The sequence below is a fragment of the Canis lupus genome, chromosome 10 (assembly GCF_011100685.1).
Source record: "Canis lupus familiaris isolate Mischka breed German Shepherd chromosome 10, alternate assembly UU_Cfam_GSD_1.0, whole genome shotgun sequence".
Classification (NCBI taxonomy): domain Eukaryota; kingdom Metazoa; phylum Chordata; class Mammalia; order Carnivora; family Canidae; genus Canis; species Canis lupus.
In genome coordinates, this window is record NC_049231.1 from 64,814,397 (window position 1) to 64,839,722 (window position 25,326).

The window sequence follows — 25,326 nt, forward strand, 5'->3', positions numbered from 1 at the left end:
CAAGGGGAGCAAGGGAATCTATTTCTTTCCTCCTAAACTAAGTGAGGTATGATGACTGAAAATCACTTCTCACAAGAAGGGAAGATCAATGTCAACCTCAAATGTTGGCTATCTTTGAAGGAGAGGGAAGAGTGAAAATACAGACATACTTCCCTCTCCACTGCAGGTTCCTGGAGTCACAAGTAAAAGCTGAGCCAAAATGATTGGAGAATGGGGAGATAAGATTTAAGTGGGATATTAAATTGAAATTTCAAACTGAACTATGGGTGTCTTGAAAGCCAAAAGTAATCAGTGTTGTCAAGAGGCAGGAAAGGGCAATTTGACAGGTCATGACTGAAGAAAGTGTTTGATACACCACATCATAATTTCTCTCTCATATTTTCTATTGTTTTGTCTCTATGTTCCAGGAATTCCTTGAACTTTACCTTTCATCCCTTCTATCAAATGGTTTAATTTTAGCAATTACGTTCTTAATTCCCAAGCATTATCTCTTGTACTCTGATTATTGCTTTTCTATAGCTTGTTCTTATTTTATGTTTATAGTGTCCTTAATTCTCTGAACTAGTCTTCATGTCCTTCATATTTAAACTTTGTTTTATCATTGCCCTTCTCTTTGGTGCAATTGATTTTCCTCAAATATCTAATAATTCTTGATTTTCCGTATTCATGAATGAGGGACTAGGTTGATGAACATTGGTGCTGGAATGTGGGTTTTCTTTGTTGTTAGGTAGATATATACTTTAAACATGATTTTTATTTTTATTACACAAGCACTTGTTCATTGCAGAATAGTGTATAAAAATAATTTTAAAAAGAAAGGTTACCCATGATCTTACCACTCAGAGGTAACCGTTAACATTCTGGTGTATTTTTATCCAGTCTTAGATAACAAGCAAGCAAGCAAACTTTTTTTAAACAAAGGTTTGTAAAAACTGGCCTTACTACATATATTTTTTAGCTTGTTTTCCCCCACTTAGGATATAAGGAATATCTTTCCATGATAATATATATATTACCAAATGTATTTATAATTTATTCACTGGTTAGTGACATTTGAGTTGTATCTTCATTTTTACTATTAAAACAATGCAAGAAATATCCTTGGAAACTTGGAAGTATCCAATATATCTTTAAAGCAGTATTTTTTAAATTATGTTAAAAATGTATTTTAAAATCAAACCTATCTTTTTCCACTTAAAGACTTTCAAGATCTCTGAAAAGCAGATCTCTTAAGTTTAATGGTACTCATTTTTCTCTTTCTTTTTTTGAAGAAATGGAAAGAGAGATAAGGGGGAGGAGGAGGGAGAAAGAGAAAATCTTAAGCAGCTCCACACCCAGTGCAGAGCCTGACATGGTGCTTGACCTCATAATTCCGAGATCATGACCTGAGCCAAAATCAAAAGTTGGACAACTTAACCTACTGAGCCATGCGGGTGCCCCATAGGGATACTGATTTAATCAGAAAGTGATCAGAAGAAATTTCTTCCTCAGAAAGGTTTGGGGAATAGAGTTTCAAGGTGAGAAATGAGTGGGCTGAAAATACAATCCCGATGTGCAAAGATTAAGAGCAGTTCTGGGGGTAAACAAAGAATAAATGAGTATGGTTTGATTCTTCTTTGACGCCACATTAATGAGTTATCAGTCATCTATGCTGTGTAATAATAAATAGTATTGGATTTGACTCAGCTGGGCGACTGATTCTTCTATGGTCTTCTCTGAATCACTTGTGGCTGGGTTGACTCATTAGGCAGTCTGACTACAGCTGGAGAGCCGAAGATGGGCTCCAACACGTCTGGCAGTTAGTCCTGGTTGGTCTAGGGAGTCTCAACTAGAAAAGCTCTACTTTAGGTGGCTTGCCATTTTCCAGTAGGCTAGAAATGGCTTTGTTATATGGTAGTCTCAGGGCATCATACCAATGGGGAGATTAGAAGTTGAAAAGCTTCTTGGGGCTAAGGTTAAATGTCACACGCTATCACTTCTGCTTCATTCTACTGATCAAAGTAAGTCACTAGGCCAACTGAGACTCAAGGTGTGTTGGGAAGAAAAGTCTGCACCTCTTAATGGGAGGAGTGACAAAATCACCTTGCAAAGGAGTGGGACACAGGGATGGAAGGAACTGTGGCCATCTTTGTTAACACTATCACAACAGAATTTGTTTTGAAATGCTCCCTTTAGTGTTCTAAAGGTAAATTTATAAGTTGACCATTTGCCATCCAAAATATTGATACCTAAAGAAATAATGAGGAACAACCAATATATACCTATATAGTACTCTACAGCTTTTAAATTATTTCATAAATACCTCATTTGAAGTTCATTCAACAAATTTCTTTTGAGTGCCAACCACTGTGATATGCTCTGGGGATATAAGATAGATAAAGTTCCTTGCATCTACGTAGGGAAAATATATATTTAATATGTAATAACAAGGAATAATAACTTGACATTATGTCATGGCAATACAGGAAATCATTAATTGAAATCATCATCATCACTCATACTCTGTGCCAACAGTCAGTGAGATGATATTTATGATAACTCTGTAAGAGGCAAGACAGGTTATTAGGTGTTATTCTCATTTCGGTGAGGAAACCAAGTCTTACAGAGCTAATCAAGTAATTTATCCAAGTTTTTTGGGTTCTAAGTGGCAGAACTAAAAAAAAAAAAAAAAAAACAGGCTATTTTCCAGTCTTTTTTTTTTTTTTTTCCAGTATACTCTTTTGCCTCCTTAAGAAACCAATATGAGTACCTGAAACGGAAAAAAATACCAATAAATTAAAACAAACACCTTTTATTTTGTATGGATTCTTCACAAAGGACCTCAGTGTTTACAGCTTTAGGGATTGATTATGTAGTGTGTAACACACCTAATCTAGTGCACCTACCTAAACAACAGGCAATTCTGTTTACTTCCTAAATCTCTTTGGATCCTAAACTGTTATCATTTGGTTGCACTAGGTTGAGAAAAAGCCATTTTAAAAATAATACCTGAAGGGGTTCTTTCAAATGACTAAAGACAACAGAAGATTAGACGAGAATGACTAAACCGAGTTACCACTCCATAATGAACTATACCATATCCAGTGCACTAAGCAGTGAACTTAATCAGGAATATATACATCTCGGCCTCAAATTCTTTTTGGAATAAGAAAGGATGTAAGTGATTGATAAATGTATGGACATATGTAATAAATACCAACACACACACACACACACACACACACACACATATGTGTACATAAAGATTTCAGTAATTACCAGTGTGATTTTAGCATTGTTTTATTCCTTCTCACTAGGAAACTGGTAAAACCCTCAAGCTAACATGGCTTAAACAAAGTTTTGGTATATTTGGATCCTTATTTTTCTTTAATTATCCTGGTACTCCATCTGTGGCTTTATCTGGTCTCCATCTCCTGCTTATCTGTGTTATGTATCAAATAGTTTAAAGTCTCTGAATCTGTGATGCTCCAAATCCAGACGGCAGTGTTCAATAAGTTTATTTCTATTATTCCAATAATCTCAGTTTTTGTTACCATATAGATCCGTGCAAAGCCAAGACTTCAGTATGTTTGCAAACCTCTAATGTTTTCTTTGTTAAACACTGGTTGAAAGTCACTGATAATTGAGAACGGCCTGTCTCTCCCAGCACTGTTCTGTGCTCCAAATTCTCATTTTCTTGGTGTGCTGCACAGCAGTGATGGGAGGGGTAATATAAACCAGAATTTTCTAATTCAATGCTTTGAATGGCTTATAGCTGTGAAGCATGATGTTGAGCCTTTAAGGCCTGGCGCAGGCAGTTGGGACCCCCCAGGGCTGGTTACTTCCAGCTGCTAGCAGCCTTTATCAGAGGGTGGTCCAAGAAGAGCAGAGTCTCTACAGGTGGAGTGGATGATGAAAAACATTCAGTAGTTCCACAGGCCACTCATCCAAGGTGAATAGCAGTATGCTCAGCAGTTGGCTGCTGAAGCAGATGTCCAGATGGCAGAGTACCTCCTTGGCTGTGTTTAGCACAGCACAGCAAGCATGTAGCTCCTGCCTGGATGGTGCAACTTTGGTGGCTCTGAAACTCTGACTTCACAGACATCAGATACTGCTGATTGTTTGCAGCTGATATGCTCTTTCAGTGGCATCCAAACTAGTTTTGGTCTTACTGATCCAACAATGTGTATGTGTTACAAATCAAAGCTTCATCATTATTTGAAAATAATTTGTTAGGAAAAAGTGCAGCTGAACCAAAAACCACTGAGCTGAACCACTTGCCTTATCACATTAAATTTGCCTTATTACATTAAATTTCATTATTGTGTTTATCAGTAAAAAGAAGTGTTAGACTCCTTGAATATAATTTCAACCACTATACATTTTTTTATGGTTTCTAAAGAAATGGTTAAAAAATTTTGCTTAACTCTATTTAAGCATCAACATTTCTCATGAATAGTGACTGTGTTAGTTTCCTCTGGTTGCTAAAACAAATGACCACAAACCAAGTGGTTTATAACAATATATGTTTATTCTCTTACAGTTCTGGAAGCCTGAAGTCTGAAATGGGTTGTTTCTCTGGAATCAAGGTGTCAGCAGGGGCACATTACATCTTACAGACTCTAGAGGAAAATCATTTCCTCGTCTTTTTCATCTTCTATAGGCTGTTTCCATTGCTTTGCTCATGGCCTTGAATCATGTTGCCTTTTCTACCCCTGCCTCCATTATCACATCACTTTTTTCTTGTCTGTTTTCAAATCTCCTTCTACCTATGCTTTATTATTTTTTATATAACCTCTACTTCCAGCGTGGGGCTTTACCTCATGACCCCAAGATCAAGAGTCACAAGCTCTACTAACTGAGTCAGCCAGGGGCCCCTTTCTGCCTCATTTTATCAAGACACTAGTGAATACATTTAGGGCCTAACCAAGTAATCGAAGGATAATCTCTCCATCTGAAAATCCTGAAAGTACCTGTTACCATAGTCACAGGTACAAGGGGTTAAGAACTAGTTATCTTTGAGGACCACTATTCAGTCTACCATAGTGACTATCAAGAGATTTGAAGAGAATATAATTTGAAAGCCTTGATCAAAAACTATGTGTAGCTTTTTCAAACATAAAACCTGACTCAAAGGTTATGTTCACTTTTGAGTTCACAGGTGAGTTCAAATTTCTCATTCAAAAATTTGAAAACATTTTATCTCAGAGTTTTATACAAGTTCAGTAGCTAATAATTCCCCTATTACTTTGCACTTACTTTTATTTTCATGCTTTTATTATTTAAAAAGCAATTAACCTATCACCAAGTCCAATATGATGCCCACAAATTCCCTCTAGGTTATCTCAGGATGTCATACAAATATTATCATTTTCTCTCTGTGCTGTGGATGAGGCAGAGGTTAGGAAATAATAGCTCTGCAAAGTTTAGGAAGCTAATACAAAGGAGAAAACAAAGCCAAGGTTTTAAATAAGCGAAGTCTATAACTCTTATAAAAGAAGTCAAACACATACTGCCTAAAATCCAGGAACCAAAAAAATGGCAATATAAGCATTTAGAAATAGGTGTATATAACTGTCAGAAGAAAAATGGTTGCCTCTGGCGTGCACAGACGGAGTGAAGAGAGGTAGGGCAACAGAGTACTGCTATTCATTATGGACATTCTGGCACTGGTTAGATATATATATTTTTAAAGATGCACATCCTTACTGGAATGCTTTTTTAAAAGTTCAACTAAAAATGGTACCAGCATTTAACATTAATTTTTTCTGTGGTCTTTTCTCTAAATGACATTCCTCCTTCTTTCCACTCTAGAGAGGGGAAAACATTGTTACTTTTAATTCCCTAATCCTATTTCCCATTTAATGACATATAGTCACCCAATTATTTAGGTCTCATCCAAAGAACAGTCCTGAGGATTTTCTCTTTAATACTACGAGTGGTGGGTGTGAAATGCTTAAAATAAATTCCCCAAGACTAAGTTAGGGAACAGAAGTTCTTTATCCTTTCCTTTCCAGTGGTGGCACTGGCAGGAAATTTAATAAGCTAGACCAGGGACAGAGATGTTTGGAAAACCATCAAAAGACATTCGATGGAAGGCACAACAGGGAATCTTTAATATGGTTGAAAGAGGATGAAAAAATAGGATTAAACGGAATACTTTTCTATTTCACCGCTCTTCTGTATGAGGATTTCAAAGTCAATAAGTAGCCTCATCTATACATATATCACTACAGCAAAGCAGAATGTTTATTTTGTCTTATGAATTTAGAAGCAATGTATTATTACTTAGCGAGTCTTTTTATATTTCTGAATTATGATTACATGATGATCTATGTTTATTAAAAATCCTGAGAGAATATAGGATTTTTTTTTAACGGTTATCTACTCATTAAAGAAATGATTCCTTTGTCTCTATCATCAAGGGGGGTCTGGAGATGCAGTTTGGCACATGAGAGAGATACAACCATTTCATGGGCATCACCATTTCTCACCGACACTCTTCTCTGGGCAACATGCAGAACAGGAGAAGCAGGAGACAACACAGTAAGGACGTGCCCTCTATGCAACTCTCAAAGGAGAATCTAGAGGGGAATTATTGATAAATGTGAACAAGATAATACATGTTGTAGTTAAACCACATTCTTCTGAGCCTGATGACTTTCAAAACTACTTAGAAGATTTATCAACTCTTATCAACTTAGATAATTATCTGTAATGTAAGACAACCTTATTTTTTAAAGCATCTTAAGTTATTTGAAATAACTGCTACTGTTATGATATAAAAGTTAAGTAATCTGCAAATTTAATTTAAAAATCATAGTATGAATAAACGGAAGGATATGTCATAATTTAAATTCACAACTTGTTTCAACAAACTTCCTGATTCATTGGCAACAGGAAAGAATGAAGTCTTTCTCTTCCTCAAGTAATTGGAAACACCATTCATTTTTTTAGTCTACTCATTCATTAGCGGTTTGTCTCATCGATATTATTTGATACCTTCTTCCAGTTAACCCTGTTTGGTTACCTTTTGAGTCAAAATGAAATGCCCTATTGTTAGATCTAGTCGGTACATGGCAATTTCTGACTAACAGTGGCCCCTTTTCCCTTTTTCATGTGGGTGGCCTAGGATTTAGATAGGTACAGATAGGAGCCAATATTGAATCTGGGCAACAGTCTAGTATATAATTGCTGCCTGGTTTCTTGGCTAAACACCCGGGGCAGTACAGAGAAATTTTTATGTCTCTGACATGTTCTCCCAAACTGCCTTGCTTTATTTTCTTGTGTGTAGGGTATGGAAGTAGGATAGACAAGAAAAAAATAATAGACCACACACATGGCTGGTCTGTACAGTTATTTCATACTTTAGCAATTTCAAAACCACCTCTTATTAGATAATGCTCATGTTGGGAGCTTAGCAAAACTTACTGTAAAGCCATCAGGACATTGCATTTACTGCTATTATACTTTGGCCCAAGTTCACATTCTAGGTAGAAATAACTATAACTTAGAAATTCTTTACCTCTAAATAGAAGTTAAATTTTAGAATCTTATTGGTGGCACTAAACTGGCTATTCAGTATACACTCATTGACTGAATGCTTGGTATGGACCAGATACTGTGCTGAGCACTAAATCTAAAAAGGCATCTCATTCCAACTTACTCCTGCACACACAGTCCTTCCCAGGCCCCCATCTTTATCCTCCTTTAGAATACCCCCAAGTTTCTGCAAAGGTTTAACCTGCAAATCCATCTATCCATATTACAGATTTCTAATGACAGATGTATCAACATCATGCACTTTGAAGGTAAACTCCACAGTAGTATGTCCTTTAAAAAACGATTAAATACACATACACATCCCAGAGAAAGTGATTTCAGGCATTAAGATGTATAAGTATACAGAGAAGTAGGCAATTGCCTTTTAAGCAGACTTGCAAGTGCTCCATTGCCATGACCTTTCTCCCCCTATCCTCACCTGATCTGTCAAGTGAGGTCGTTTCTAGTGGCTCTGAGGGAGTGGGAGGCTCTTTTACAGAACGTTTGGAGGTTCAAAACTTAAGTTTAAATCACTGTATAAAGAAATTCCATTTTACAAGGGCACTATTTGCAAGTAATACTTGGGAATAGAGCTTCTAGGGTGCTACTTCTCCAAGAACCAGTCTTTGGGCAATTATGGACATAACTGTTGAAGACAGGCAGTTACTTTACCATTTGGAGATTTTTTGAGGCAGCAAATGTACGATATCCCTTGGCACTATATCTCAATATTTAATCATTCATAAATCAAGATATCATTCCTAGGTATTACCAAATCTTCTTGCTGTAATGAAAACGCACTTTCTCTCCTTAACCTTCTGTAAAGTTCGAAAATAACTGATCCTCCCACTGACAAAAAAAAAAAAAACCTTATATAAATGAAAGACTCTTCATTGCCCTTTATCTTTTGCAGGCTAAGCAAACCTACAGGCCCAAATGTTTTGGTGGCATCTTATTTTGGTGTTACCACTGATTGATAAATCCTAATTGGTGCCTATAATTTCTCTACCTCACACAACAGAGGCGGAGGTTCTGATTAAGATTGTGTCTCCAGGGATCCCTGGGTGGCCCAGTGGTTTTAGCGCCTGCCTTTGGCCCAGGGTGTGATCCTGGAGACCCAGGATCAAATCCCACATCGGGCTCTCGGTGCATGGAGCCTGCTTCTCCCTCTGCCTGTGTCTCTGCCTCTCTCTCTTTCTCTCTATCATAAATAAATTAATTAATTAAAAAAAAAAAGATTGTGTCTCCAAGTGCTCTTATTAAGATGTAGGTACCTGGGTTTTATTTTTTATTATTTAAAAAAATATTTTTAAGATTGTATTTATTTATTCATGAGACACACACACACACAGAGAGAGAGAGAGAGAGGCAGAGACACAGGCAGAGGGAGAAGCAGGCTCCATGCGGGGAGCTCGACGTGGGACACTCCCTGGGCTGAAGGCGCGCTAAACCGCTGAACCACCTGGGCTGCCCTTATTTTTTAAGATTTTATTTATTCATGAGGGAGAGAGAGAGACAGAGAGAGAGACACACACACAGGCAAAAGGAGAAGCAGGGTCCCTGCGCGGGGAGCCTGATGCTGGACTCGATCCCACAACCAGGGATCATGACCTGAGCCGAAGGCTCCGACCAAAGGCTTCCAAATGGAGGGGGAGGGGAGGTGTTTGGGAGAAAGTGGGGGCTTGGGGTGTCAGATGTTCCACCACTGCAACCCAGGTGCCCCGATATCAGGGTTTTTTTTTTTTGGATATTTCCTTGGTTTTATTTGGGGAAATTAGTTTTCTAGCTGAGAGGTCAACCCTTTTGTATTTCACATAAGAAACCTATCAGCAAGATACCTTGTGTTGCTCTGTAGCATGACCCATCACCGGCCTTGTCTGTGTCACTTCTCAAAGGGCACTTCCATATGAATATGTGGCACTAAAGAACATGAAGGTTTTGTTTAGGGATGAATCATCATTAGAAAATTCACACTTTACCTTGGTTGATTAGTGTGGTCCAAAGCCTCAAACTCCTAGATTTACTTGGTTTATCGGAGGCCCCTAAGGGAGCGCTGACAATTGATCTGTCCTGACGCAGGCTGACGGGGTCGTGGGGTCTGAGACACACCCTCCGGGTCCTACAGGTGTGGGCCACACCAGGTGTGCCTTAGCGGGCGCTGGGCGGGGCCCCTCTGGCCGCCACACCATCGCCACACGTTCTCTCAACATCTTCCTTCCTTGTGGACTTCGAGAATATCAGAGGTGAGCATCTCTGGGGTCACAGCCATTTCCACTTGAGTCAGGAAAGGAAATCTGCCTATGGCAGCAGAAATCCCGGCGGGAGTAGGTAGTGTGTGTGGGGGGAGCTCCGGTGGCGGAGCCTCCATCCGACACTTTTCCGACTCCCTAAGTCCCTCCTTCTGTCAGCGGGCCCCACACATCCCCCTGCTTACTCCTTAACGCACCTGCACCCTCCCCAGGCCACAGGGAGCGAGGACAGCAGGAATCTACTGTGAAGGGCCTGGGCTCGCTCAGGTGGCTGCCCGGGGGCGTTCCGGCTCCAGCCGCCGTTTAGATACCGATCTTCAATCCCAGGTAAACCGGGACATTTCTGAAGGACTGTTTAAAAAAAAAATAATATTTTTTTTTTTTAAAACCCACTCGTGCTGAAGTATCTGCAGGAGGCGGGGGATTCTACCCGGTGAGACACCCCCTGCCCCGCCGCCGCACGTGCGGCTCCCTCAGGCGCCTCCCGGGGTCCGGCTCAGCGCGCCCACCTCCGCGGGGCTCCCGCGGGCCGCAGACGCCCCGCCCCCTGCCACCTCCGCGCGTCTCATTGGCCAGGCCTTGCGTCCGCCTCGGCTCCTGATTGGCGGTTGCTGCTGCCTGTAGGAGCCGCGGGGACATTTCCGCATTGAAGCGGGGGGGGGGCCTCCCCCCGCTCCCAAATGGAGGGGGAGGGGAGGTGTATTGGGAGAAAGTGGGGGCTTGGGGTGTCAGAAGCCGGCAGCCAGGTGGGCGCAAGGGGGCCGGCGGCTGGGCGGCGACCGCTGGCGAGGAGTTCAAGTTGTGCGTGTGTGTGTGTGTGAGGGGAGAGGGGGAGAGAAAAGGGTGCCTCAGAGGTGACATTCTCTCAGCCTGCGAGTCTTCCTCCCGGGGCGCCATAAACGCCCCCCAGTTTCTCAGCTGCTGAAAGAAGCGGAAGGTGGGTCTCGCGGCGGCGGTGTGGAGAGGGGCGGGGAAGGGCTTCCCACGACCCCTCGGGCGGGTGTTTCCCTCCGGGAGCTGCGTTAAGCTCCGCTCCGCGACCGGCTGTGTGGCCCGGGAGGCCGAATTTGGGGTGCGGGGCCCTCCCGCGCTCCTGCCCCCCTCCTCTCGCGGGCGGCCCCCGCGCCTTTGCAGCGGGGAGGGGGGCCTTTCCCCCTCCCCCCTCCCGGAGGACGCGCCGGGGGCCGGTGTCGCCGCTCTCCGCTGCAAGGGGGCGACCTGGAGGCCCCGGGCCGCCGGCGGGCGCGCGGGATCTCGCCGTCTCCGGGTCCCGGGGCGTCCGCCGGCTGCTAACAAATGGTGGCGTCGTCGCCCCCTCTTCGCGGCCTCCCCCCGCCTCCCCGGACCCTGCTCGGGCGCCCGCAGCTGTCCCGGGGTTTCCCGGGGACCTGGCCGGAGGCTGGACGGCCGCGAGGGGGAGGGGACAGGGGGTGCGGCCGGGCGGGCGTTTGCCGCCGTCCTGCCCAGGAGGGCGTGGGGACGGGGGGGGGGGGGCGGTGAAATCGCTGTCGTAGATCCTCCTCTTTCATTGATGAAATTTAAGTTCGTGTGGTGTTTTTTTTTTTTTTTTTTTTAAAAACCTTTTCCGGGAGTCTCCAGCTGGCCCTGGTGTGTGTCAGGAGCGCGGTGTAGACAGGAGTTCCAGGCAGGCTCAGTCACACGAAGTTCCTGTCTTTTCTGAAGTGGAGGAGGTTTTCCTGGTGTTTGTTTGGTTTGGGCTTTTCTTTTCTTTCTTTTTTTTTTTTTTTTCTTTTGAGGTAATTTTAATCGCTTTGAATAAATAACTCTCCCTTAAGTGACTGGCCGTAGGAAGGGGAGAAAGAGCACGGCGGTGAGTTAAAGCCGGGGAGGAAGAGAGAACTGCCCCATAGCGTGGCTCCTCTAGAAATTAACACACAAATACATACATCATCAGAGTGTTTTACTAGATCCCAAAAATGTCGAGATATGTGCAAGGTAAGACACCCTTTTTTTTTTTTTTTTTTTTTTGTCTCCCGTGTTGCTTCCGTCGGGGGTGGTGGTGGTGGTGGTTTGGAAGTGGAAATGTTCCTTTGAGATCCTGTCAGCGAAACCCTTTTCCTCAAATTGACATTTGAGCTGCTGTGAGCTGCTCGGGTTGGCATTTCGGGTACGGAGAGTTCATCCCCCTGGGCCCTGCCGGGATTCAGTTCTGCGTCCCCGAAATCAGGTTAGTGGCACTCGGGCTCGCTAGGATAGTGGCGGTACATGACGATAAAACAGGCTTTTTTGGCTGCTGATCGACCGGTCTCCTCTTTTTCCTGGTGGAAGTCAAGGTAACCGACCGGGAAGGGGAGCTGGGAGGGTTGCGGGGAAGGTTAGGTGGGTTTTGCCAGGACTGTTGGGGGAGCTTTAGTGTTCTCTGCTTCTCCTCCCGCTTGTATGTGAGTGTGGACGTGGTTGGAGTCTCAGATTCAGTTCTTGCGAAACCGGGAGTCGCTTGGAGGAGCTGGAGGTCATTTTCAATAAGAGAAACGACTTTGCTGCATTGCTGCTTATTTTCCCCTCTTTGAAAATCTGGGGAGATTCTTCAGGTTGCTTTGAATCTTGAAAATTGCCCTCTAGATTTTACATGTGTAATTAAAAAGGTTCGCGAATGCCTCTGAACGGAGTTGAGCGGAGTTAAGCATTCACACTGCTTCTCTCTCTCTCTCTCTCTCTCTCTCTCTGTGTGTGTGTGTGTGTGTGTGTAGAATGTAAACAGTGGGATTGGTGCTGCCTTAAACCTGCCACTCACTAGTTTTTAGCCTAGGATTTGCCTAGTGCTATTGCAAGTAATAAACCCTTTTCTTTCAGACCCCAGACTGTTAAAAGCTTCAGCTATCCTGCCCAACACACACAGCTAAGAGCTAGTGAAAGTTCACAACCACTTAATGTGACTCTCAACAGATGTATTTTTTAAAAAATTGTCAGTTATGGCCATTTTTAACCCTAGAAATAAAAATGCCGTAGTAAGTTTTATATCCCTTTTTTCTTTTTTTTTTAAATCTATATATTCATAAGAGAGAGAGGCAGAGACATCGGCAGAGGGAGAAGCAGGGAGCCAGACGTGGGACTCGATCCTGGGACTCCAGGATCACACCCCAGCCAAAGGCAGGCGCTAAACCACTGAGCCACCCAAGCATCCCTTTATATCCCTTTCTTAACCCTTCTTTGAGTTTTGTATAATAAAGAATATTTTCACTGCCTGTCTTATTATGGAAACAGATGGGACAACTTACGCCTGCATTTTAGCACTGAGCTCAGAAATGTCACTTGTCATTAGACTTTCAAATTCATGTTATAAGTTATATGCGGTGAGAGAGGCTTTTTATATTCCGATTGAACAACTGTCTTAAGAATGGAAAAGTAGAGGTAACTGTTAATTTGCCGGTTTTGTAACAGCAACAGCAAAATTACCAGAAAGCTGTTTTTGTTGTTGGTTTTTTTTTTTTTTTTTTTTTTGCAAGAATATGCTAGGGAAAAGTGGGCAAGTCACTTCTTTTTAAAAGTTAAGACGATTACACTTGAGGTATTCCTTACAGTTACGCGTTAGAATAGCTTGCAGAGGTGGTGTGTGTTGACTGATTTCACAGCCTTTGCTGTTAATGACTCTTCAGGAGATTCAAAGTAAGTAAGTGGCAATAGCTAAGAATTGCTATGTGTATTTCTTTCCCTTGCCATCTGCTTTTTAAGAAAATAAGCTTTTTATCTTGGAAAACTTTTAGATTTATAGAAAAGTTCCACATTTGTCAAAACTAAGAAATTATGGGTACAGAACTATTAACTAAACTGCAGAGTTATTCAGGCCACTGTTCCATGATTCAATCCAATACTGCATTTAGTTGCCATCCACTTTTGCTTTAAATGGTAGTTTTCCTTTTAAGTTATTTTGCACAAAAGGGCAATACCGTCCCCTCCAAATTTAACATGATTGTGTTCCTGTTTATCGTTTAAATTTTGTATCGCAGGTGTAAACCCCCTATACATTTAATTAACGCCTGCTATTACAAATGATAAACCTAATTGGCTAATGATTCAGGTGTCTCTACTGATCACTTTTCAAGTGTAAGGTTTGGGATTTTTGTCTTGGAATTTTTTTGTACCAGATCAAATTGTTTAATCTTTGCTCTATCACTTATCGATATTTCCACTCAGTGACAGTTAGCTCGTGCCATAGGAGAAAGTTTGAATCAATATTAGGCCTCTGTTTTCATATGTTGTCTCATGTAAGCTTCACAAGAGCCCGTAAGAAGTAGATTTTTATCATGACCTTACAGCTGAGGAAATTTAAGTATCTTGTCCAAAGGTCACAGCTAAGTAAGCGTTGAAAGTCATATATAAATGTGTCGAAAATCCTTGTCGTTTCTAATACTTTTTGTTGCTTCTTACATTAAAAACTTACCCAAATGGCTTGTTTCTCCAACTGGACTGTCCATTCCCTGTGGACAAAGATAATAATATATCCCTGGGGAAATACAATGTCTTGAAGTGGTGGAGGTTCCAGAAGAATTTGTCATGGATGCCAAATGAGAAACTCAGCATTTTCCATGTATTTAGTAGGTTAGCCTACATTTTTATTTGCAGTTGTAGTTTTTTTTTTATAACACCACTTAGATTATATAAATGTTATGAAAAATAGAAGGGTTTGGATTTAGGTTTGAATCCTGCTGACAGGTGATCTTAGATACATAACTTTTCTGAACCTCAGTTTCTACTTACATAAATATTGGGTATTAATACGTTGCTATGGGGTTATTGGGAAGCTGAAACGAGATGAATTAAATGAATGTCCTAGTCCCAAATGGCCAGTGAGTTTTGCTTTTCCTTCTTAAAATGATATTAGTCATACGGATAACGTTGCCACCATAAGTATAACCACATGTCATCAACAGAAGTAAATAGAAACGAGGCAGGTATGACAGTTCTTTATTTTCCTATTCTAAGTTTGGTGTTTAGTCTTCCAGCACTTGGGAGTTGATACATTAAAAAAAAAAGTGCAAGGGTTGGAGGGGGGAAGCTTGCAAGGTGATATGAATACAAAATCAGTGACAGTGTTTGTTTCCGTCCAGTTCAGCAAAACAATTTTTGAATGCTTACAATGTGCAGTACACTGTATTGAGATTTCATGGGTATCCCTTACAGTAGGCACTTGAAATTCAGAACATCTAGGTATTATACCTGTGTGTTATATGCGCATGTTTTTGAATTCCTGAACGAGACTTGGGGTTGCTATTCTTGGCTTGAATCTTCCCCGACAACTAGGCAATGAACTTTGTAGGAAAACTGGGCATCTCTGTTCTCAAGCCCTGGGACCAATAAGTCATTAAATAGAAATGTTCGGTTAATAAAAATGCTTAGTGTTGATAGGCAAGAACACTCTCAGTATATATTCCTTGGCCAAAACAAGGTTCAACATTCTTTGGGCATCTGCCAAGTCTGTGTTCCTCAGGCACTTAAATATCTTTCTTACAGGAAGACTCTTCTTTCCTGGATCTAGGACATAATTCCCTAGGTGTCATTCTGCCCTCAGGTCACCTTCTGCCTGCACTTGTGAAATTACTTCCTATTTGCTAGTATTCTCCACTCCAGGGGTTGTCGCAGGGCCCTCAATTATTCTAAATAAATGTGAATATTAGCTGAGTGAGAAGGAATTCCCTGTTACAGTTGGAGGTGCTAGGGGTCTTCAGCTGATGTGAGTTTTTTGCCAGGTTTGTCAGTGGATGCCATTCGGGATTTTGCTTTTGAAAAGTTTTAAGAGCTATGGGATGATATATCTCCACATGATTTGAAGTTTATAAATGGTGCAGGAACTATTGTCATCTAGCCAGCTAAGACCATGTTATATACTTTTACCATATATTAGAGAAATTTTTAAAAAAATTGTTCTTGATAAGCTGTTATCTATCTAAATTATATAAAAATGTCCACTAATATTCTTAAATTGAGGTACTTATTTTTCAGCGGAAGCCATTTGAGTATCTCTGTGTCACTTAAAAAATATTTGAGGCCCATCGACTTTCCCATTTGTTGGAATTCTCTTTTTTTGGCTTTTTTTGGGGGATTCCTGCTTGGTGGATGGCAGCTATCCAGAGGAGGATTAGCTGAGCTAATTTTAACTGAAGGGGTCTCAGATGAATATAGGAATGAGATGCATTATGGGGCCTGGCTGTGGAGGTTGGGCCTTGGCCTGCTTCTTCCCAAATCCTCAAACTAAATTTAGCTTATTGCTGATTATTGAGATGACTAGGATGCTTTTAGCCCAGGGGGATTGTGACAGATTTTAGACAGTAGTAGAGGGGGCAAAGTAATGACTAAGGCACACTCTTCGTTTTTTAAAGAGATGGCTTAGAATTCATTATGTTGCTAGAGGGAGGGGGACTTAGTTAAATTAGAATCACAGTTATAAATAGAAAATTAAAAGAAACTCAAGATAGTTGAGCTGATGAAAACTTTGTTTTCCATCATGAACTTTGTAATCTCTATGGTTAAATTGCCTTTGTTCTTTATTACTGGGTCTTTCTTCTAGTAAGATGGATGATTTTCATTTGTGAAAGCCTCCTGAAAAAAGAAATTGATAAGGAACATTGGAGAAATAAGAAATCTTAACTGTTATATTTCTTGGAAGTGCCATTTTAATATTCTGAAGATAAATTGAAAAATTACGAGGAAATTAAAATGTTAATTTTGGACAATAGGTGTTTTCTTGTGATGTTGCTTCACAACTTTTCCCTGTATATGTGTGCTATTTTTTTCTTCATAGAAAATTATAACTTTAAAATAATGAGGTACTTAATTTGTGTGAGGAACATTACTTGGCCTAATAATGAAAATGCCCTAGGTAAAAGAATAATATACTGTGGTTTTCTATTTCCACCAAATTGTATTTGGTACTTTTATGTGTAAGTGCGGGTATTAGGAATTCTCAGAAAGTCAGATATATACATTATTGAAAAGTTAATATAAACAAATATTTGAAAGTGAAACTAGCTCTGGATTATCTGTAAAAAAAAAAAAAAAAAAGAATAATTAAGAGTGGACTGTACTAACTTTCCATAATGTGATTTCTCTTGATAACCAGAATTTATGCCATTGGAGAAAATCCCAGGATTATTAATAAATTAGGGGGAGATCCTTTGAGCATTTGCGATTTAGTGAATGAGAAAGTATGATTCACTTACCACCATTCTGATTGCTTGGAATCTCTTGAGAAGCTTGACTTTTTCTAAAGACTGGTGTCCTTTTGACACAGCCTATGTCTTCTATTCTAAACTATCATATTTTGAACTTGGTGTAATAGTGTTTGCATTGTGGACATCTTTGTCTTGGGTGATTTAATGGGTTGTTCCAGGCACAACGACATTTAATTGAAACCATATCTCTTAGGCCTCTAAAATTCTTCTACCAGGCATGCATCTTTCTATTAATAGCTTATTAAATTCTTTGAAAGTTGGCTTGCTAAGCCATTAAAAGAAAATTAAACTTTATGTGTTTGATTGGGTTTAAGTGTGAGAAAGGGGATAATACTCTATTTGAAAGCTGTTTCCCAGTTATTGGTGATGCAGACATCTCCTTTAGTTTGTTGCAAAGTAATTGTTGAGGGCTCAATTTCTGCCTCTGCCAATAGTCCCATTGTTTATTTTTTTTTCAGCCATTGCCAAACGGAATCGATTGTGCCCCCAAACCATTTTGACAATTAAGGATTGTTTTTGAGAACCATGGAGAAATTGGCTATGTTGTTGTAGTTCACTTCCACAAACAACAAAATGTTTTGTTTTCCAAAACATTTCTAGATATTTGTTATTTTTTCCTATGCAAATCAAGAGAATTCCATTTCTCTGTGATTTTACTTGTATCTTTGAAAAAAATTTTCATTGTATTCATGTACATGAAATAGTCCTATTATGTTTAGTCTACTTTTTAAATATTAGTCACCAAAGTGTAAAAAATACCGTTCTAGGGGATATTCCCTTTATTTATTTTTATTTATTTTTATTTTTTTATTTTTGGGGATATTCCCTTTAATAGTAACTTCATTGCTCTTTGACCACAAAGGCTTGCAGACAAGGTGTTTGTAGTTTGCTTTCCTCTGGTTGCTGCCCTGGCAAAGGCTGATGTGATGTTTCATTTACGTTTAAACCCTGCTTAGAATTTTAAAACTTTCAAAGAGTTCAGGAAAATGGAATAACACAGTTCTATGCACTCTTTTAGGTTCACTTATGCCAGTGATAAAATGCTTAGCCTTGGTAATGAAATATTTAGAGAGTGCAGAGAAACTTTCTTTGATTTTTCATTGCCCAGAAAACAAACAGTATAGAGGGAAAAGGTGGAGAGCATAAAATGATGCTTACTCCAGGGGCACCTGGGTGGCTCAGTGGTTGAGCATCTGCTCAGGTTGTGATCCTGGGATCAAGTCCTACATAAGGCTGCAGCAGGGAACCTGCTTCTCCCTCTGCCTATGTCTCTGCCTCTTTCTTCGTCTCTCATGAATAAATAAATAAATAAAATCTTTTTTAAAAAAAGGATGCTTATTTTGGTATTTAGTTTTAGTCTCACCTAATAATCTCACATTATAGACATAGTTGGATTTTGCATCTTGTCATTCAGGCATACTCCTGGAGGTGACAAACCATGTAAAAATACTGGAACCAAGAAAGGGGAGACCTTCCTCAGAAAGGAGAAGCAGGGCACCAGGATTTGGATTCCAGCTTGGCACTGCTACTGTGTCCTTAGGCACGTCAGCGTCTCTGGGGCCCTGTTTCATCTCAAAGATAAGAGAATAGGACTCACTGACCTTAAAGCTTTTCCAAGCTTAGAAGTTTTATCTAAATGTACATATATCAAATTACAGGGGAAGCCTGCCAAATAATTTTTTGTGCTTGATGATGAGTTTATGTTGTATCTCTTTTCCTTCCTCTTTCAACAAATGAGTGTTCTAGGCCCCTTGGCATACCTTCTTGTATCTGTTATTAATGCTAGGTAATATTAACCAGTTGACACATCTCTTCTGAAAGTTCTGTTTTCTAGAAGTGATATTTTCTTTTTTTTCTTAAGACTTTAAGAGCTGCTCTATTGTATGAGAGCAAAGTTAATATTAATTATTACTGATAAATCTGATTTACGTGTAAATTCTAACAGTTAAAACCAATCTTTAAAGTAAGCAATGCATGATCAGCAAAAATCTTGATTAGCAAGTAGCTCTGCATATTCAGTGCTGGAATAGTTCTCAGAAAACTGGTATCTTTTACCTTTATCAGAAAACATTTATTAAGCATTCAAATGTATGTAACACTGAATCATTTGAAAACCTGTGTAAATATAGGGGTGCCTAGGTGGCTCAGTGGCTGACTCTTGGTTTCGGCTCAGGTCATGATCTCAGGGTCATGAGATCCAAGCCCTGCTTCCAGATCCACTCTCAGTGGGGAGTCTGCTTGTGATTATCTCTCCTGCAACTTCCTTTCCTTCTGCCGGCCCCATTCATAATTTCTCTCTTTAAAAACAAATAAATCTTTAAAAAAAACTATGTAAATGTAAATAATCCTACTATAGTTTTAGTCTAAACTCAATATTAACTTTAATACTAAAAGATTATATAAAATCAACTATTGATTTTTCTTATGATTGACATGGACTATATTCTTCCTAAATTAAGCTAAATCTAAATATATAAATTGGTACAATTTTATTTAATTTCTAAAGTTAGTGAAAACATTATGTTGGTGTTTATATAAGATAATAACAATTGGAAAGAAATTTAGAGGTCATTTTCTCTAGATTGGCTATCAGTTTGGAATTTCTTTGGCAACATGCTGATAATTGATAAATCAATGTCTTAATCCTTGGGGCCTTCAACTGCTCAAGACACAGTCCATATTTTGCTTAGCCCTACTTCTCCATGACTTAAATCCTGGCTATTATCAGGCCCCACCTCCATTAGACTAGATTCGACCTTCTTAATGTATTTCTATCACATATCAGTATCTTAATAGGCTCTTACTAATTATTTAATAAACATTACTTGAATATTTACTATGTTTCAAGCTCTGTATTAGGGGGAATACAGTCCAAACAAACTAGACATGATCTGTTCCAACAGAAATTATAACTTGTTGGAAAAGATAGACATTGAATAAACAATAAAAAGCATGATATTATAAAGGAGAATTAGAAGAATTTACCATGTGAGCATGTAGTGGGCAACCATACTTAGTTTTGAAAGATTTTTAGAGGAGATTACATTTGAACTGAGTTCTGACAAATGATATATATTAGTGGCTCCTTAAGCCACTAATATGAAAATATAAGTCTTGATCTCTTATTTACACATTATCAGGTGCCTGCACTATGTCAGGTGCTGAGGTAGGTGTTGGAAAAACATTTTTCAAGGCTAACATCCTCGAAGTGTCGCAGACAGACGTCTAAGCAAAGAAGTAAACTTTAGGGGGTATTTGATATAGTAAAAAGGCAGGAGTGATTAAAACCTTCACATTAAAGGAGTTGTAATAGAAAGGAAGGCCTCTTTGCATATTCAGAAGCTACCACCTAGAACACACTACATCACCCCCAAAATAGCAGAAGCTACTCAAGTTGCAGAGTTTGAGCTTTTGGGGGCTGAGGTATTTCCTGGAGGCTAGGATGATTCTCATGATTTGGGAATTCATGCTAGGCCACTGATTTCTAATTTTTTCCTTCTCATTTCTGCCTACCCTGCTCTAAATATGTTGAATGACACTTGAGATGTATGTTTTGGGACAATCTTATAATAATTAGAATGCTTTTAATTTCATGGAACAGAAATGTACAAACACTGTTGGCTTGAAAAATGAGGAGATTCACATGAATCTTGAAGTAGGATGTTCCAGAGTTGGCTCATTGAGTATAAAGACTACATCAGTCTCTTCTTCCTTCTCCTCTGCTTTCTTAAGCCTATCGTGCTCATTCTTAAGTTAGCTTACCTTAAGGTCACTAAATGGCAGAAGAAACTGCAGGTGAGGGGTAGGAACATATGTCTGGGGGTGGAGCAGGCCCTATTTCTTTCCATGAGGAGCACCTTTCTCCTAAGTCCTTTGGCAGACTATACCCTTGTGGCTCACTGGCCAGAATCCTATTATTTAAAAAAAAAAAAAAAAAGAATCCTATTATTTCATGCTTAATCCAATCTCTGGGAAGGCTTTAGACCAGTCTGGGCCAGGCACCATCTCTGAAGCACATGGCCTTAGGGCAGACAGTAGGTGACAATAACACTGTGTAGGGAGAGGAAGGATGTGCATGGCTGCTACAAATGGATTTAGTGGAGTATAATTTATATCAGAGCTACTCAAAGCAATACAGGTAGCATGCACTTAGTAGAAATGCATATTCTCTCCACCCCAGACCCACCCCCAGAGTCAGACTCCTGGGAGCTTGCCCAGGAATCTATGTTTTAACAAGCCCTCTAGGTGATTGGTATGCACATTAAAGTTTTAGAAGCACTACTGAAATATCACAAATGAACTAAGAAATTGCAACCTTTAGGCAATCTGCTTTGGTGCTTTCGTTAACTTTGGCTATTCAAAAAGTTATTTCAACTTGGCTTTTTAAGACAGATCTAAGGAATTCATATTTATTTTTCATCAAATACAAATCGCATCAATGAAGAAAAGAAATGATATGATTGAGGTTGCAGCTTAGGGAGACCAATCAGTTCTGCTTGGTACCATCAGATTAGAGTGACACATGGGCAGCAGACTGGTTAGAAAGCTGTCCTCATGACCAGGAGAGTGAAAATGAGAGGGAAATTAAGGTAGCAGCGGTAGGAATGAGAAGCAATGAATGGAATTGTGGCAATTAAAGTATATAGTATTGGATTAGATGTTAGGGGGAAAGAGCAGAGAGCCAACTCTGCTGAGGTGTTTGCAGGTCACCTGGCACTGACCAAGAGAATGTTCATATCATGGAGAGCAGGGCAGTGAATTTAGATGACTTGGACATGTTGAGTTTGAGGTACCCAACCTGAGGATCTAGGTGGAAAAAAGTCTACTAGACTGTAGGGAATGTGAGACTGGAGCTCAGGAAAAAAGATCAGGATGTGAGGCCCATATTTGAGAATTATCAGTAATGAGATTGGTAAGGGAATAATTAAGGGGAAAAGTAGTCTGAGGACAGAATTGTAGGAAACTCAGGGAGTGGAAGAAAGAGCCAGTTATTCAATATTGAGGCCGGTCACAGAGGTAGCAAAAGGTATGGAGTAATATTGGATAATAGAATTCAAAGAAGAAAAGCTTTTCTAGGAGGAGTATTCATAAATAAGTTTAAGGACCACAATGAGAGCCAAAAAGAGGATGGTTAGCTTTAAGTGGTCATAAATCTACTCTGTATATGTCCTCAACTTTATCCATGGTTATTTCCAATTATCAATACATTCTTAGAGTTTTAAACTTACTGTTTAAGTTAAGTCCGCCCTATTAAGTCTGCCCTTATCTGCCATTTCACTTACCTGCTAGTCAGCTGAGGTCTAGAAGCAGATGATCCTCCTCCTGACATATCGTCCCAAGGTCAATACAGGTATACCCCAGAGATATTACAGGTTTGGTTCTGGACCACAGCAGTAAAACAAATATTGGAATAAAGGGAGAATCAAATGAGGGGTTTTGTTGTTATTTCCCAGTACATTTAAAAGTTATGTATAGGGGTACCTGGCTGGCCCAGTGGTTGAGTGTCTCCCTTCGGCTCAGGGTGTGATCATGGGGTCCTGGGATCGAGTCCCATATCAGGCTTCTTGTAGGGATCCTGCTCCTCCCTCTGCCTGTGTCTCTGCCCCTCTATCTGTCTCTCATGAATAAATAAATAAAAATATTTTAAAAAGTTATGTTTATCCTATGCTGTAGTCTATTAAGTGTGCAATAGTATTATGGCTAAAAAAAGTGTGCATATCTTAATTAAAAATATTTTGCAGCTAAACAATACTAATCATCACCTACACTTTCAGTGCGTCCTAATCACTGGTCACAGATCCCCATAACATAGATAACAATAGTGAAAAAATTTGAAGTATTGTGAAATTACCAAAATGCATACAGAGACACAAAAGTGAGCAAATGCCGTTGGAAAAATGGTGCTGATAGACTTGCTCAATTCAGGGTTACCACAGACCTTCAGTTAAAAAAAAAAAAAGCAATATCTGCAAAGTGCAATAAAACAAGGTATACCTGCAGTAGCCTAATGCTATACCACAATGCCTACCTATATCGTTCATTTCATCTCATCATGTAAGCATTTTATCTTCTCACATCACAAGACAGACTACAGTACAATATTTTGAGACCACATTCATGAAACTTCTATTCTCGTACATTACAATTATCCTATTGTTAATCTCTTAGCATGCCTAATTTATAAATTAAATGTTATCGTAGCTCTGTATGTACAGGGAAACACATGCTATATATAGGAGTCTGTACTACCTGTGATTTCAGGCCACCCAGTGGGAGTCTTGGAATACATCCCCTGCAGATGAGTTGAGAACTCTACCATATTTATATCACAAATCATTTCCTGTTGAAGATTAAGTGAGCTCTCCAGTTCTCTGACTTTGGGTTCCTCTCATTGTGGGTTTCCAAGGAAGGTTGGGACTGATAGATCTAATGAGTGGTAGTGGATGGGGAGGTGACCTGAGGAGAGCTTCTAACCTCTCTGTTGCTAATGTATTCCTTCTGTAGTCTTTCCCTGGCCTGTGCTTTGTCCTTTAGAATGTGAAGTTGTTTTGTTTGTGCCGATGTCAGGGAAGGGTATTATGTATAATATATATAATATATATGTATAAGAGATATATAATCTATACCTCTTAGTTGATGAAATGGATGAAATTAAACACCTGAATTAAAACAACCACTTGTTAGATTGAGTGTCTCCTACTTGATTCTGTTGCTTTTGTTGCTTTCTTCTTCTTTCTTCTTTCTTTTTTCTTCTTTCTTTCTTCTTCCTTCTTCCTTCTCCTTCTCCTTCTTCTTCTTCTTTTTTTTTGGCTCCCAGTTAGATAGGGGAAAGTCCATGATGTTGAAATTTTAGTTCTTGTGAACAAGGAAGAATTAGGAAATAAAGATAGCAGGGAAAAAAAAAAAAAACTTCCTTAAAAAAAAAAAAAGTTACTGCTTGTTCTATCCCAAATTAAGTCAACCAGGACAATTGTAGTGACCCCATGTGGAGGGGAGTTTCCTATCTGTTCCATTGGGTGTAAGAAGACATTCTGATAGAAATACTTTTGGAGTGTTATTTTTGATTTTGTGCCAAGGATTAAAGAGAGTCAGACTAGGAGGAAAAAATGAGCATGGTATTTCCACCCCACTGTCGTGGGATGGGACTCAGAATAAATTGGCTCTGCTTCTGAGCTCCAGCATTAGCTGGTTCTATGACCTTGGATAACTCATTTAACTATTTCAGCCTCAGTTTCTTCATCTGTAAAATAACTCATTTAACTATTTCAGCCTCAGTTTCTTCATCTGTAAATGTTGAGGGTAGATAAAATGCTCCTTTTCATCTCTAAAAATATTTTGAGTTAAGACCAAGGTATTGAAATGTTTTTTTTTTTAATTTTATAGCTGTTGTTTTTTTCATTTTCCTTTTTATTTTTTTGAGAGTGAGTGAGTGTGCACACAAGCAGGTGTTGGGGGAGGCAGGCAGAATGAGAGATAGAGAATCTTAGGCAGGCTCCATGCCCCACACAGAGCCCAATGCAGGGCTTGATCTCACAAGCCTGAGATCATGACCTGAACTGAAACCAAGAGTTGGTTGCTTAACTGACTGAGCTACCCAGGCACCCCAGTAATGAAATGTTTGATTCCTAATCCACTCTTTGTCCAAAGTTGAGCAGTTCCCTATTGCTAGGAAGTGAGAAGGGATAAAACATTTTGGGAGGTTAGGAATCTTGTATTATTCAGGAGATTCTTTAATTGACCTTCCATTAGAAACACAACTGTCCTTGCCAGAAGTGTAACCTGAGAATCTTAAGTCCAACAAAACTTTTAAAATCCATACTTCTTTTCCTACCAGAAATTCCAGACCTTTCTTAGAAAACTCAGGAATGGATAAGGAGGTCACTGCTAAGGGAAATGGTTTCTAGCTCTATGCCTCCCAGTCTGTGTCAGGTGTTTAGGATAGACTTTCTTCTTGATTAAGCATAAGTCCTTATTCTTGCATATTCTTTAATCCTTAAAAGCCCTTCTTTATTGTTTAGTCCCTAAGAAAACAAAACTTCATAGTAGCACTGCCCAGAGGAAAGGGAAGGAAAAAGCAGTGGAATAGGGTGGAAGAGGTGATAGGCTCTTTATTTTTTTCTGTGCGTGTGTGTGATAGGCTCTTTATAACATTCTTTGTTGTATTAGCTGTTTGTATTTGTAGTGGCTAGAAGGAATACAAATTGTTCTTTGCATTTGGTGCTATATCAAAGGAATGGGAGGAATAAAGGTTAGGGATATTTGTTACAACTTGAGTTTGAATCTGTGTCTGGGTTTTTTTGTTTTTTGTTTTTGTTTTGTTTTGTTTTATTCTAAGGGTTGAACTCCCTGCAGCTGGCATAATATCA

At 39.7% G+C, this 25,326-nt stretch overlaps 2 protein-coding genes and 1 long non-coding RNA gene across 5 annotated transcripts in view; 1 reads left to right on the forward strand and 2 right to left on the reverse strand.

Moving 5' to 3' along the window:
• Positions 1 to 2,500: 2,500 nt before the first annotated feature.
• Positions 2,501 to 11,682, reverse strand: LOC119873741 (basic salivary proline-rich protein 1-like). Its single transcript, XM_038551589.1, has 3 exons — positions 11,678 to 11,682; positions 9,360 to 11,292; positions 2,501 to 6,563 (listed from the first exon to the last, which is right to left on the reverse strand). The coding sequence occupies exons 1-2, from the start codon at positions 11,680 to 11,682 to the stop codon at positions 10,197 to 10,199; spliced, it is 1,101 nt and encodes a 366-aa protein (XP_038407517.1). The 3' UTR covers positions 2,501 to 6,563; positions 9,360 to 10,196.
• Positions 10,453 to 25,326, forward strand: part of UGP2 (UDP-glucose pyrophosphorylase 2) — a 65,902-nt gene continuing 51,028 nt past the window's right edge. The window contains exon 1 of one of the 3 annotated variants that reach the window (XM_038551427.1): positions 10,453 to 10,707. Coding sequence is in view for 1 of the 3 variants with exons in the window: in XM_038551426.1 (XP_038407354.1) it covers positions 11,708 to 11,726 (19 nt within the window). In the remaining 2 variants the exon portion in view is untranslated. Of the gene's footprint in view, positions 10,708 to 11,333; positions 11,727 to 11,930; positions 12,065 to 25,326 lie in introns of those variants that run through there. The other 2 variants (XM_038551426.1, XM_038551428.1) reach the window with 2 other exon arrangements.
• On the reverse strand, positions 20,625 to 22,501 carry LOC119873695. Its single transcript, XR_005366141.1, has 3 exons — positions 22,442 to 22,501; positions 22,243 to 22,340; positions 20,625 to 20,871 (listed from the first exon to the last, which is right to left on the reverse strand). It is a non-coding gene; the product is annotated as an uncharacterized LOC119873695 (long non-coding RNA).